This window comes from Chaetodon auriga, chromosome 3, assembly GCF_051107435.1.
Source record: "Chaetodon auriga isolate fChaAug3 chromosome 3, fChaAug3.hap1, whole genome shotgun sequence".
Lineage (NCBI taxonomy): Eukaryota > Metazoa > Chordata > Actinopteri > Chaetodontiformes > Chaetodontidae > Chaetodon > Chaetodon auriga.
Window position 1 is genome coordinate 3,042,840 of NC_135076.1, and position 15,220 is coordinate 3,058,059.

Below are 15,220 nucleotides of genomic sequence, written 5' to 3' on the forward strand. Positions count from 1 at the left end.
GTTTCATATAGGCTTCCATTGCTGCTGTGTACAAGCTTGGCAAGATAACTGCCTCTGTGATTTACCAGAGGAGTATTTCATAAAGAAGCAGGGTTCATTGTGAAAAGCCTGGCTTGAATGGGCGAACAAAGCAGTATTAAGCTGCTTCATAAAGACAGCTTTACACTGAGCAAATTAAAGTGACACTTAAAGAGAAAGTTGCAGTGTTCACAGGCACAAAGCTACACGTATTAAACATACTACAGTAAAATGATATTACAGCAAAACCTAACAGAACCACCTCCAGGAACAAAGCTAAAGAGAACTTTTAGCAGGATGGTGTGGACCAGCAGTGAGTGCTGAACTCAGCACAAATACCTGTTAGCTCAGGATTTCAGACGCTTTTGTCCAAAGTGACGCACAAATGTGGTACAATCCAAGCTTCAGGTCAAGGAGACAAAGAGAATCCCTCAAAAATAAGTACAGTAATTGTGTTTTTCGGGGGCGAGTGACATAACAGCCTCGATATAGGGAAGACACCTTCAGATTCAGACTGGCTGTCTGCACATCTTCTATTTCTAATAGAAGGATATGTGTTTTATTTCTTTTATATAGAAGACATTTTGGAGCAAATTATGAAACTACAAGGCTCTAGACATTTAAATATCAGATCAATAAAAATCCAAAAATAAAACAGACACGCTTCTACTAAAAATAGAAGACGGGCAGACAGCTTTTTATTTTTGCTTCAATATTTTTTTGCAAATAGATGCCTGCAGATGACTACATCTGGACCTTATTAGCTAGAAAACACCATGGAACCACAGCATGAAGCCTTACGCTAGTTCAAGTTCAATAAAAATGGATAACAATACCAAAGAAAATGAATATGTCGTGTACAAATGTTTCTCTAATGGTGTGCTAAAAAAAAAAAGGCCATTTCTTGTATTTATCTACCTAGTATCTAGATTTAAACAGCTTTCTCTGGATTATTAGAGTATTCTCGACTGGATCTTTGTCAATGTAGCCAGTGAGTGTTATTGATCGGTGGATTACTGTGAGACTTCATGGGTGAGTTGTCTCAGTTTTAGAATTGATTGTTGGTTGTTGGCACTGACTGTACCTCCTGTTGTGATCGCACTTTGAAATGCTTTGCGTCATTGATTCACGAGAACCTTGTGTTCAGCATGAGTACAAACTTAAAAGCAGTGCATCAGTAGAGGGGCAGACCATTTAACACTGGTCTATGGTCCATGTTAAGGGGTCAAGTTGGCAAAAATTACAGCCCATTTCAAATTGTGATAAATGTGATGTGTGCTGCAATTTGACTTCTGTCATTCTTATCTTTACTCTTGAGCCCCGTCTTGCTGAAGTTGTGAAACCATACGTGAAGAAGAGCTCCCTCCAATCTCACAGCTCAAAATGTGATATGGAGGTTCTACTATTGTTACTATTGTTACTATTGTTTACTCACAAAACCATGTTTGACAGCAGTTCAATTTCCAGCAAGTTTGACTTCCTTTCTACCGTAATGCTGCTTTAAGAATGAGTGGGTGGATTTTCCTTCTAGCAGACTGATGGAAAAATCTCCCCAAAACTCAGAGTTGCCCTTTGAGGATATAGTTTACAGTCCTCCCACAGCCCTGCATGTAATGGAGGGGTTACAGAATATTGTGTATTACTGAATTTGGGGGTGAAAATGCTGAAAAATATCTTGAATAAAAATGTGTCATAGTAGAGAAAGAGTGTCTAACCTGAGGTAGAAGACTGATTTAGTTGTTCGCTCCTGGTAGACAAACATGTTCTTCCTGTTGACCACACAGAAAGAGTTGAGCACAGAGCGGAGGGCCTGGATCGCTGAGAGAGGGAGACAACAAAGAGACTGACATGTTTAGCATGTCTGCAAAATGAATCTATTAATCAAAACATACTGTGTGTAAAAATGAAGACTTGGATATTCCTTTAATGTCCACCGATCTGATAAATCATTGTGGCTGTAAACCCAAATGCAGGAGCCCAGTTGTTACTGTATATACAACTAAGTGTTAGGATTTGCCACTCACCCCTGGATACCCCCATGTTAGGTCCCATCTTGAGCCGTGGGTGGATGTGGATGATTGTGTTCCACACCACGTCACAGGCAAAATGTCCAGGGATGAACTGCATGGTGGCTGCCAAGTAATCTCTGGCCTGGTAGCTCTCCTCTGTGCTGTAATCTGAGTGGTCAGGGTCAAAAAGTATCAGGGTGAGGGCAAGTAAATATGTAGCCGCACTGCAGAGAGCTGACATTAAAGCATGAGATCAGAGAAGTCAGTTCTAACTACTGAAAGCATCCATTCACCTCCACGACCTTCTACTGGGACGCACACAGAAATGTGTAAGATGGAAATGTCAAAACCTGAAGAGATAAAAACCAAACCGACTTACCATCAGAGGTGTTGAGCCTCTGCCTGTAGAGAGACTCGTTCTTCCAGATGTCTTCTTCACTCTCAGCCACCAACAGAGAGTTACACACATGGCTGTCATGCAGGTCCTGCAGCAGCATACGCTACACATACACACATACAAACACACACACAGCAGACAGTGAGCATCAAAGCAGCTAACATACTGTATATAAGACCCTGTTGATGTATGTGTGTTAGTTGCTATAAAGCTGTATTTACACCAAATCATATTTGACACAATACGTTTGCACTTTCTGTGAAAGCTCTTAGATAAAGTTTCAAACCTCTGACAAGTGAGACCTGACAGTTTGTAGGAAGGAAAATCCAAACTATCTCTGAAGAAGGACTTTGAAGAGGTGAGTGGGAAATAGACAAATGCTGAAATCAGATACAAACTGGACACAGAACCTGAACCACAAGTCCTTCTGACCATGTTCATTAATGCACAGCATTCCTCTGCTATTTTATATTTGAATTTCATGATGTGCATTGCTCTGAATGCTCTGTCTATCCTTATGCTCCTTATAATATTTGGCAAATGTAAATCTAAAATATTCTAAAATATTTGTAGCTTCTGAAAAAACAAAAAGCCCTCTGTGATGCAGTTTGTTGAGTGCTGCAGTCAACACCTGATTGACGATTCTGCAGATTTCACCGATCTTCCTGACCACCATTTGATGCAGCTCTAAGTATTCAGGCAGCTCCTGATCCTCCTCCTTCTTCTCCAACTCCTCAGCACCGACCGCTTTTCCTTCTGTGAAGCTCCTGCAATAATATGACGATATGCAATAAAATAAATCTTGAAAGTGAAAGATTATGAGTGAGAGTCCTCATAGTTTATCACAGTAGTCTGACCTGGAATGAGAGTAGACCTTCACTCGGTCCTGGTGGATCTTAACAATCAGCCAGAAGTCTGGCATCAGCGGTGACTGACACTCCTGTTCATCCAAGGTGGGGCTCTCGCACTCAGAGTCACTGCTGCCACCATCATAACCTTCAAACACACAAATAACAAACGTTATGATGTCGTCATTTACATTTGCTTCAACGGACACGAAATGATGACAGCATGAGTGACACAGCCCCTCATCTCTGCAGCCTGATGGGTCAGTGTGAGTGAAGTCAAACTGTGTGTCATTGTTTGTACAATCAGTTGTGCTCTACAAGGTCAACCAACCACAAGGGCTGTACATTTATGAGAGAATAACGTACTGAAAATGGAATTTGGTGAGTAGCTAATGAAGCACTCCTAATGTCATTTTAGGCAGATGATACAGTCCTGTATTCTGCCATCTGAACTGTAAAATGCTCCATCTACACTGAGTCGGTTTTGGACTACATTGATGGTATTTTCAAGCAGCCTCTCTATTAAAATCACTGGATGAAATCAATCACTGTCTTGAGCTTTATCTTCAGCAGATCTAGTAGTTTCATTACGTGACTGCAGCTTACTGTATTACTCTGGTTGGTTTGGTTCACATGGTTTCCTCTTCTTAAATCTAAGATTAGCACAGAGATATTCAGTCTCAAAGAACATTTGGTCCCTTTTGCAAAGGTCAGCACTTTCTTCAAGCTTTTTCTACCTGCCACGCACTTCACTTTATTCCAATACAGTGAATTTTCTTGAAATATCATCAGAATTCACAGCTGCCATGCTGCTTTTCTCTTGTTGAACATCTGAACATTCAGTTTAGGACTTCAGAAGACGATCACATACACTGCATTTCATCACTCTCTTACATTACACTCTTATGATCATGTACTTCTGTATCATCAAGCTTCAAATCACAAAACATTGGCTGCTATTTCATTTTGCATCAGTTTCACTTTCCCTTTCTAAATCACTACAGGCAGTTAAACATGAGGATTACAAATAGATGAAATCCAACTTCAGTGTGACTGCAGAGATCAGAAAAGTGAGGTGCTTTAGAGGAGAGCCCAGGGTGAGGAACAGGAAGTGCCCCTCAAAATCAATCACAGAGCATAGAAAAGTAAAATCATGTCAATCAGTGTTAAAAATCACAACAATCCATCTCGCATACAATGTAATGATGTCAACTGTCCACAAGATGGAGGTGTTTATCAGAGCAAGACTGACTAATTATTAGCTGCACCATGCCAAGTTCCAGTCAATCTGCTGAGTTCATATTACAAAAAAAGTTTTGTACAACAGTATACCAACTATTGAAATTTACAGCTGGACCAACTGCAATCATGAGAGGTGTTTCTTCACGGCAATAAGGAACAGCTGATACACTCTTTAAGCTTGATGACATGACAGCCAGCTCCTTAGATGTTCTTCCTCTTATTGTGGGGACAGAACAGGTAGTTGCACAGAACAGGTACCTTTCATTCTGTACATCTGCATTTGTTTAATGAAGCCCACAGCCTGCTATTGGGTTTGAAAAGGAAGTTTTCTTAAAAAAGTCAGATTTTCAGATTTCCAACAGTCCTTGAGCGCATCACGTGCTACGAACGCTTCCGCCAGGAAAACGAACCAAACCTTGAAATAGTGATGTTTCATCAAGATCGCTCGATTCCACAGGTGTCATATAAAATGTAAACAACAAACTGTGTGCTCTCAATAGACCCTATAAAAAACATTCCATTCTGTGCTCCTGTGAAGCCTTGAATGGCTATACTGAGACCTGCAGTCAAATGACAGGTTGGAAAAATGTAAATATTATTTCAGCATGTACAGCATGTGGAGCTCCCAAATTCTTTTTCTGATGTTGGTACGACTTTCAAAACTGTTGTACATATAGATTCCTTTCATTCTGATTTTGGAAAATAAAGAAATACTATCACATTCTTCCTCTCTGAGCTGTCTCTTCCTCTAACCATGACTGTGCTGTCTCCATGGAGGTACAAGACTTACATACTGCAGTGAAAATGAGCCCACGGTGAGTACAAAATATGACAGAAGCAAAGAAATTAAAACTAATAAGCAGATGAGATATTTTCATAATCTCTATACCTTCTTCAGACCTCTCTAACACTGCTCATGCTGGTCAACCATCACTCGACTGTGTGCTGTACTTACCCTGCATGTCTGAGTCCAGGCTGCCCTGGCTGGAGACGACACTCTGGACTCGACTCGGCCTGAGTTTGCCACAACCTGAGGAAAGAAATTTGACATTTCTGTCACTAAATTCAGCGTCAGCAGGATCACAGTCACAAATCAAAGCCTCAGGGTACAGTTACACCATGCAAAATTGAAGAAGCAGGTGAGCAAATTTGCATCTTCACTTTGCGTGGAGTTCAACTTTGGTGAACTTTGATAGGAATTTCGCCTCAGCGGGTGATGTTATTCGTATGTGTGTAGGCGTGTGTGACCACGTCCCACATCAGAGATGAGCTCTACCAGATCGCACAGACCCTCAGAGTCCTTCTCCTGTCGACATCGTTTTTGTGTACAAGCTCTTTTTTATCAATATTTGAAGTGTTCTGTCTGTGTGTGACTGGACACTCATGATTAATGACATCACTTAAAAGTGACCTCAGGTGGAACATTGCTGGCTTGACTTGAATGAACCCACACAGCATACTCTGACTCATATATTTTGGCCAACAGTTTGGGGCAGATTGGCTGTTGTGCTTTCAAGCTTTCAATCAAAGTGACGGAAATGAAGTCAGTTAGAGAGTCGGTTTTGGTTATTTTAAGATTGATTGCCCATCCTCTCTAATACTGGCCAGAAAGATTTCCATCCCATGCTTTGGCAGAAATTAGTGAAAACACAGTAGAGGAACACTGCAAACTCCTGACACAATGAATCATGTGAACGTCTGATAACCGAGCTCCAATATACAAAGACAGGCTCCAATAATACAAAAACAACATGAGCACTGAAGAGATTAGTTGGGAACTACTGCACACTTGGGGTTCCTGAATCTATCTGTAAAATGAATATCACATGCTTTATCATCCATTATAACACAAGTCCAGTGAGCTACAAAAGAAGGGCTGCACCAAACGATCCTATTCCTTTTCTATTAATATTTCTATTAGTTTGAGAACACAGTGAAATGTCCCCTGATGACATCTTTAAATAGCCTGATTTGTCTGACCAACAGCCAAAAACGTGAGAAAAAGCGAAAAGCAGGCAATTGGAATCAGAGACAGTTTGATATTTTGGCTCGATAAATGACGTTAAACCTTAAATAAGTCAATTAATTATTTACTATGTGATTAAGTGCCTAATCATTTCAGCCTTACATAAAGTTTCGACAGATCTTGAACAGATGATATAAGATATTAAAACACACTTATAGACTTGTAGCAGAAAATAAAGTGTAACACTTACAGTTACACAGGCATCATAATCAGTTGGATTGATAACACATGCAATAAAATCCCTCAGTCAGACACTGCAGATGTGGGTTTTTGCAGCCTGTCTGGTCGACTCACTGTGAGAGGCTGACTGCATGGACTCAGCCAGGCTGACACTGGATGGTGTCTTGGGAGGTGAGGTGGGCTCTGTGCAGCGTTCAGGCTGGAACTGGGGGGTACTGGGCTGACCTCTGTCCCCTCCTATGCTAAATGAACTCTGAGAGACAGTGTCCTGTGCCTCAGGCTTCAAGGCTCTGATTGGCTCACTGTCATCTGCAGTTGTGTCACTGGGGGCGTCACCAGCAACGCTGACAGACTTCTTGTCTTCACTCTGCTGTTGGACAGAGTTCAAATAAAAATAAGTGTCATTTTCAGAATCATGACGAGCTTGAATATAAGGTCAATGAATAACTGTGTTTTGACCACGCTGAAGCATTCCTGTGGCAACATGAAAGAGGATATTACTCTTTAACTCAATTTCCTTCATTAAGGGTCACCACATCGACAATAAGGATTAGCCCCAGGAACAAAAAGTATTCCACTTTGAAGATAAGTAAAATCAAACATCAGTGAAAGGCAGAAACACTATATAACACAGTAAAGATTGCAGATGTTCTGACTGAGGCAGCTGTTTGAAATGTCATTTAGCAACTAAACTGATCACAAGGTGAGCTGCTCAGAGTCTGATTTAGCTCAGAGGCGACAGGTTGATTATCCATCCCATCATATGTTTTATTTGCTGTATTATTAATCAGGAGCCCATTTCCACAAAAGCTAATTTGCAAGCACTGCTTACACATCGATCAGAAATGGTGGCAGCGTTGCACTGCACTGTAAAAAATAGAAAAGTAGAGGAAAAGGGCTCAGTGAGTCAGAATCAGGTCAAGATTGTGTGAAACCACCTTTGCTAATGATTTTCCCGAGGCTGACCCTGTACTGATGTCAGATAGCTTCATGGAACTCCACTCTTATTTTCAGAAGGTGTTACATTTGACCCAGCATGTCTGAGCTAGTTGGACCATGGAGTATCACTCGATACCTTACTAAAAATAAAATTAAATACTAAGAATGATTTTACAAAAGTGGACATCAAGTGTGTTGGTCCTGTCACTCTGCACATCCGGTGAGATGACATATCTGACCTCGCTGTCTGCCTCTGTTGCCTCAGCCCCTGCTTCACTCTCCAGCAGCACCCCCTCCACCTGTGCTCCAGCACTGCAGGTGGTGGTGGTTTGCCGGGGGTCTGCGGTGCTCTCAGACAGCCTCTTGGTGGCATGGATCCTCTGGGGGTGCAGTCTGCTTAGGGACATGTAGTAGAAGCTGTCCTGTTCTCCATTCAGCACATAGCCAGAGAACGACATCCTGCGAAACTCCTGTGGGATCAGTCATCATCCAGTCAGATCTCATAATCATACTAACAATGTGTTAAAGCACTGATAGTATTATGCTCTGCTATGGACAAGTACTGAGGATTCACTCACTGTACCAAGAAAAGAAGAAAAATGAAGAAAACTTAAAAATGCAGATAAATGCAGATGCTTTTAATGTGAAACATCTGTGCAGGAAGTATTGAAATAAGCTTATCACTGAATGGAAAACCAATAAAGTTGGAACAGTATTTCTGTTAAATTGTGTGTGTGTGTGTGTGTGTGTGTGTGTGTGTGTGTGTGAGTGAGCGCGCGCACGTGTCCTTGCCTCTTTGAATTTCTCGAGAGACTGCTCAGGCCCGAAGACAAACTGCAGCGGGACATCTTCACAGTGACAGTGAGGTCGACCGCTCGAGCGCAAAACATGTTCTGCTACTTTGTGCAGCGTGGTCGAGCTGATGACCCGAGAGTGACGCAGAGCAGAAACGATCTCGTCCTCCAGCAGCCACCGGATCTGAAACAGAGAGAGGGCCAAACCAAGAAAAGCTCATCACTGATCTGAGTGTACAGGAAGAGCAAAATTTGGTCAAGTAAAGAATGAACAACCCCTTCCAATATTAATAAGAATAAAAGACTTGTTCAATATTCAGTCTTACTAAAAGACTTATTTACAACGTCAGCGTTCAGGAGTTGGAACAGAAAACCGGACAATAAGAAGAATAAGACTCACCTCATCCATTGTAGCCAGTATTGCTAACTTGTGAGGAACTGGGAGTTTGGATAAAGGATCACCTGAGACCCTGATAGAAGACAGATAGCAGAAAAACAGAAACCTGTGTTGACTGACAGAATCAGAGGCAGTCACAGAAAACCCAGCTCGATACTGTCATGAAGAACAAGCCTATGTGGTGAACCAACTCACCCATCAACACCGGCTCCCCTCAGGCTGTCCAACACTGCCATCAGCTCCTCATCAGAGCGGTAGGAGGAGGGCTGTCCTGGTGAACGATTCAAGGACACACTGCTCTCTGAGGTGTACCTGCACAGAAAGAGGAGATGTGATGTGCCACACCATGGTTTCATCTTTCACAACCACTCAAAGGATCATACGTACACTTCAATTCAAACTATCATCATAACACATGAGAAGACATTTAGGCCCATGGAGTGCACAGCTCACTGACAACTAGGACAACTCCTGTTTTAGATATGTCTTCAGCCTTTTATAAAGGTACTATGTGTAGGATTTCCCTGTGATTACAGCTTCTAAATCATTCTGATGGCATGTTTTTTTGTTAATACTACCACTAGATGGTGCCAAAGTAAAACAAAATCTACTCCCACACACACTGACTTTAAGCTAAGATAAATTTAAAGGTATCCTGTGGAGTTCTTGACCACTAGCAGCATGAGCAGGTCCCAGTTTTGTTTGTATCTCATGCACAACACACAGATCCTGCCAATGATGTTTGGGCTGCAACTAACAGTCCCTTTCATTACTGACTAATCTGATTAATCAATGAATCATTTAGTCAATGAACTTGAAAAATAGTGAAAAAAAGCACACTGCAATGTCTGAGAGCTCAACATGAAATCTTCAAACTGTTTGCCAGTCCAACACCCAAAGATATTCACTTTACTGAAATTCAGTTTTTATTTCAATTGAAAAACGGCTGAAACAGTTAGTTAGTTAGTTGCCAATTAATATTCAGTCAATAGACTGATCGATTAATCATTTTAGCTCTATTTCATGTTATTCCCCATCACTGAGAGTTGGTGGCTGTTACATGCCAAAGCACAAAGCAATAGGCTAACAAGAAAGAAGAAGACTGCAAGCCAGTTTGAACATGGAAGGAAACCAAATAAGTTTTGCCAATGTGAGAAAGGAAACACATTCGATATGTTTGCCTGGCCTCAGTTATACACAATACACAAGATATGCATTTTGGTGTGCAAACAGAACTTGTTTGTTTAACAAACCACAGATCCTCAGATAGCTTTAATACTGCAATTGGATCAGTTTACAATCACACATATTGTGTCCAGACAAAACTAATTCTCCACTGAACTGTGGCTTTGTGCTCACCTGTTATGATGGAAATCACCCATGACTTCAATCTCCAGAGGTAGTGTCAGGACAAAAATATCTAATGTGACTGAGAGCTCATTCAAATCCACAGACTGTAAGGCCTCAGCGTTCTCCAAGCAGGAAATAATCTCACCTGAAATCACAAAACTGAAATAAGCACTGCGACAAAAGCAATAGTCTGTGTGGGAGGAACCTGGAGATTTAACCAGACTTCTCATGTCCTCATTGTGAAGAGATAATCAAGGCTGCACTCACCAAGGCAGGTAGGCAGTGTTTGTATGGGCATGGAGCCGTGGCAGCTTTTCATATTGACCGAACAAGTGACATGAACAAACAGTGGTGGCAAGTCCAGCCGTGGCCCCTCAGGCTCCAGCAGGGATTCTCCATCCAGAATGCTGAAGGAGTCCTGGTCCTGGTTGACAGTGTTGGAGTCTGACAGTGACTGGTCTTCAGCCTCTGGGTGGGAGCTGACGCCTGGATGCTCCTCGTACTCCACAACCAGATCTGTGTCGCTCTCCGTCAAGATGCAGCAGCCCAACATGTTCTCTGCACACAAAAAGTCAACTGGTCATTATCATATCACAGTTTAGTGTCTCTCAACTCAAAGGGTCATCACGTAAACTGCTCTGAGCACCAACAGACTGGTGGGATTTGGGAGGTGTTCTGCTGTGTACAGTGTTGTTGGGAATCGAGGATTCCCAGCGCAGTCGGTGTGGAATCTGTTCACAAAGTTTGGGCTGAGAGGCCACCTGAGAAAAGCAGCTGTTCGTAGGCTGGGAGAAGCAACAGAAAGAGCCTCCTGTTGGCTGTGGCATAAGAGAGAGGACACAAGCTGGAAGCCTGGAGGAGAGGGGCAGTGACCTGGCCAGTCACTGCGGACCCGCTAACTGGAGGGTGTTGCGGATAAGGGTCGAAACACCCAGAGAAGGTTGGGGACCACCTGATGACCTCTCCTCCAGGCCAAGGCTTCACCCATTAGAAATAGATGTATAACGCAACTTGAAACTCAGACCAGGTCTTCTATATCTAACATTCTGTTTTTAGGTTTGCTCTGTGAAGCAACATTTCAACTGTGTGAATGCATTGTCAGAATAAGCAATGTAATTAACGGTTGTGTCCCGAACTACAACGAAAGTACCTGCTAAATTATTAAATAACCCTCACCGTCCTCAGTAGCTGGCTCAGCCTCTGACACAAGCTCCTCACTGGGTCTCCTCCCTATCTCACCGTCCTCCGAGTCCTCCTGAGGAGACAAACCACAGCGCAGTCTGACCGTTTCGCTCACACATACAGTTTTGATTGCTTTTCACATGCACAGATCACCCTCGGGCATTCCTCGATTATCTCTACATTAGATTTTTCTTTGGTTAAAGAAATACAATTTCTTTATTCCCCAGCCAATGTTACTCCAGAACATTTCCTTTGCCGACATAATATCTGATATTTTTATCATGAATAATAATGAGGTATGAAAGGAAAGCACAGTCAGTCTGCACACAAGACAAGAACAGGAAATGCAAACTTTGTCAACTCACCTCTTTCTTGGAAGACGATGGGCAGTAGTAGAAGTAGTGTGGATTGGAAGGCACAGTTTTGAAGTACTGAGACACGATCTCCATGAATTTATCCTGTCAAATGATTCAATCTCAGTCTCAGTTTCACCTTGTTAGCTTTTTAGTTCATGTACTTACTCATTACTTAGAGGAAAAACAAGATCTACTTTAAAATAAGTGAAATTAAGAGCAGCAGATGAATCATTTTGACCTGTAAGACTTCAGACAGTACCTGTATTATTCTGTGCAGATCTGGATGCACTTCACACTTGGGCTGTGTCTGAAGCAGAGTCAGAGGGAACTCTGGGATCTTGGTTGTCTTGGACTCATCCAGGATCAGTGGAGATGTAGGAACAGAGGACTTGCCTCTAGATTCAGCTTCACTGGCATCCTCCATGTCAATACTAGTCCCAGAAATATCACACCATTAATAATTGTGTAAGCTCATTGGAAACTGGCTGAAATGTCAAGCGATTGCTGCCCTCAGTAAATCCAAAGCATTGGCTAACATATTTTAAGAATTCCTCGCATCACTGATCTCAATTTATCAGAAAACAATAACTGTCAACCACCAAGGTACAGTCACACCAACGTGTTCATGTCTATGGATGCCCATGTGGACCCTCACAGACATGAGCAGATGATGACATTTACATCATGCAGACCTTTGATGACTCTCACAGCTACTTGAACATGTCAAGTATATTGATCTTTCAAAATTTAGATAGCATTATTTGGTGAACAGTTTAAATCATTAGATTTTCAGCAAATTACATGAAGTGCCCAGACCTCACTGATGTGACTGTGAATGAAGATCAATCAATCATCCGTTAATCCCTAGCAAGTCTAAATCAGTTAGAGCAAGTAGAGATACCGTAAAAATATCCATTAAATTGCCATGAAAGGAGTACCTGCACTCTGGAATCATAGCTCCCATTAACTTTCTCAGAGATCTGTCAACCAACAATAGGTCTTCCTCAGGCAAACACCCACAGGAAGTAAATGGGGGATAAACGGTAGCATGGAAGAGTATGGGCAAGTGAAAGATGGCCTGATTTCCAAAAAGCGTAAAGATGATGTATTTCTTGAATATTTTAAGTAAGATTACTTTTTTATTTCCATCTTTTCAAGTTTCAAAATTACAAAAAAAGGAAAAGGGCACCCTGCAAAGCAAAGGTTTGGGCACCCTGCATGGTCTGTACTCATTTGGCAAGTATCACAGTTTATAAAGGCTTTTTGCAGTCTTTCACTTATTGTTTGGGGATTTTTGCCCATTCTCCCTTGCAAAAGGCTTCTAGTTCTGTGAGATTCTTGGGCTGCTTTGCATGCATTGCTCTTCTGAGGTCTGAAATTGAGGCCATAATTAAAGGATACTCCCACAAGAAGGGCTTAATATCAAAGTCCTCATTTACACAGTGTCACTAATAAAATGAAAGGGAACTGCATCTAAGTGTGACTGGAATATAAGCAGGTATATAAGCTCTCATGTTGTTTTTTGTCTCTCTGGTCATTTGTCACACCCTGCATAGTATATGTTGTTATCCATGCTAAATATGCCACTGTATACACTTCCATATTTTAGGTCTGTGTGATAAACTACGAAGTTGCAAATGTTGGCTAAGTTTGAACGTATGTATTTTATATATTTTATATATGCATTATATATAGATGGGTGTGTGTGTGTGTGTGTGTGTGTGTTCATATGCATACCTGGATGAGGAGGCAATGGCTGCCCTATCATCTGCTCTGTCCTCCTCAACCTCTCCAATGATAAAGGTGGCTGGGGTCCTTGGAGGTTTTAGACTCCGTCCCCATCCTGGGGCCTCCCCATGCTCCCTGAAGACCCTGATGTGTCCACAGAGGGTGTGTAGAAAGGAGGTGACATCAATCTCCTGCAGGGATTCTTCACAGTAGTCCATGGCCATCAGGACATCCTGGGAGCTGATGCTGTACGACTGCTGCAAGCTGCGGTACACACCTGAGGAACACAGTGAGCAAATACACGAGTCATGCTGTGTTAGACATGTGTTGTTAAGTCACACAGCCTCTGACTTTCATTTGTATTTCAAAAGTACATGCTTCTCCAACAGCTTTGTCATTAAAATAGAAATGTTAAATTTTTGTAGCATTGCAGCAGTGCAGGTTCTGTAGACAATAAGAAAAGTACAAAATTATATAATCTTATTCTCTAAATGTGTTTTTTCTGCTCTCTCTCCTAAGAATAATTAATGTTTTTTAGGTTTAGGCTTTTTGCATTTTATTGCATCTTTTTTGTGCCAAATGTGGCACAAACAAACTTTTAATGTTACTCAGTCAAGCAGCTGGTAGTTATTTACCAGAAATGACCATATACATCAAATTATTGTTGCATGCTGACATAAATGTGGCAACAAGCAGAACATGCAACCCTGGACAGACAGACATCCAAATCTTTAATACAGGAAGAACAGAATGTAAGAAGCTTAGCCTCAGTCTCAGCATCTGACTCGTACCTACATACTATTTCCAGTCTGTCCAGTGCTATAAGGAAGTGTACAAACAGCATATCCTCTGAGCTATCATATCTCATCATGTCCTGAAGACAACCAATTTTCTACTTTTGGGGTTTAATATAGGAGTAAAGGTGTCAATACTTGACAGTACAGAATGATGATGACAGCTTAACAGTTTGAATTGATTTTAAATAAACATAATGTTCATCTGAGCGTTTGTTGGTGGTGGGAGGTCACCTTTAACGTAGCTCTGGTGGTAATGCTCTTGCAGCAAACTGCAGTAGTTGGCAAGATCCTTGTGTTTGTGAGGTTGAGCCAGGAGGTCGGTCCAGGGGGACGGACTGCTGCGGTCGTGAGACAGTGATCTGCCAGAGGACACACACAGAGACACGAAATAAACAAGCTCAGTGAGAAAGACTAAAGAAGGACCCACATGGACTACAATGTCATTTAATATGTCCCAAAAGATTTATTCTTATCCACATGAACATCCTCATATATTGTAAGGGTTAAAAAATACAATGAAAGTTAAAAATACAGACAGTTTCATTCAATATGATTTTGCATAAGCATTTAGACAGCTTGAGCCCAACAGTAAGCAAAGTCAAAGAAGCCAACAAGCCTGTGAGAGACAGCTGAACCTCCACAGTGTGTTTGAAGCATTGTATTAAAAAAAAAATCCCTTACCAGGACAAGAGGGAGGGACAAACAGGTGGAAAGAAGACCTCTACCACCAAAGATGGTACATTTGTGTTAAAGTGTTCTGTCCATGGTGTGGTCTTGGCTTTTAGTACTAAACACTCTGTATTTATGGAGCTAAATCACTTTCAGTTCATAACATTCTGCATGAACCTCTTCAACACGAACAGCATGTGCCAATGTGTCGAGTCTGAAGTGAGCCATAATTAATAAAGTAACAAATAATAATTTGCTAAATTGAGTTTGTATTTAAAGGATGCATTG

The 15,220-nt window shown here is 41.6% G+C and overlaps 1 protein-coding gene across 5 annotated transcripts in view; it reads right to left on the reverse strand.

The window, feature by feature from the left end:
- The window catches only part of szt2 (SZT2 subunit of KICSTOR complex), a 115,480-nt gene that overhangs the window by 70,461 nt on the left and 29,799 nt on the right, over window positions 1-15,220 (reverse strand). For all 5 annotated transcript variants that reach the window (XM_076723362.1, XM_076723354.1, XM_076723346.1 and 2 more), the window contains 18 exons: window positions 14,495-14,622; window positions 13,476-13,743; window positions 11,998-12,169; window positions 11,748-11,840; window positions 11,377-11,455; window positions 10,468-10,758; window positions 10,210-10,345; window positions 9,046-9,162; window positions 8,854-8,923; window positions 8,452-8,637; window positions 7,899-8,129; window positions 6,835-7,090; window positions 5,470-5,544; window positions 3,282-3,420; window positions 3,056-3,191; window positions 2,407-2,527; window positions 2,043-2,195; window positions 1,734-1,836 (listed from right to left, as the gene is read on the reverse strand). In XM_076723362.1, the coding sequence (XP_076579477.1) occupies window positions 1,734-1,836; window positions 2,043-2,195; window positions 2,407-2,527; window positions 3,056-3,191; window positions 3,282-3,420; window positions 5,470-5,544; window positions 6,835-7,090; window positions 7,899-8,129; window positions 8,452-8,637; window positions 8,854-8,923; window positions 9,046-9,162; window positions 10,210-10,345; window positions 10,468-10,758; window positions 11,377-11,455; window positions 11,748-11,840; window positions 11,998-12,169; window positions 13,476-13,743; window positions 14,495-14,622 (2,754 nt within the window). The remainder of the gene's footprint in view (window positions 1-1,733; window positions 1,837-2,042; window positions 2,196-2,406; window positions 2,528-3,055; window positions 3,192-3,281; window positions 3,421-5,469; window positions 5,545-6,834; window positions 7,091-7,898; window positions 8,130-8,451; window positions 8,638-8,853; window positions 8,924-9,045; window positions 9,163-10,209; window positions 10,346-10,467; window positions 10,759-11,376; window positions 11,456-11,747; window positions 11,841-11,997; window positions 12,170-13,475; window positions 13,744-14,494; window positions 14,623-15,220) is intronic.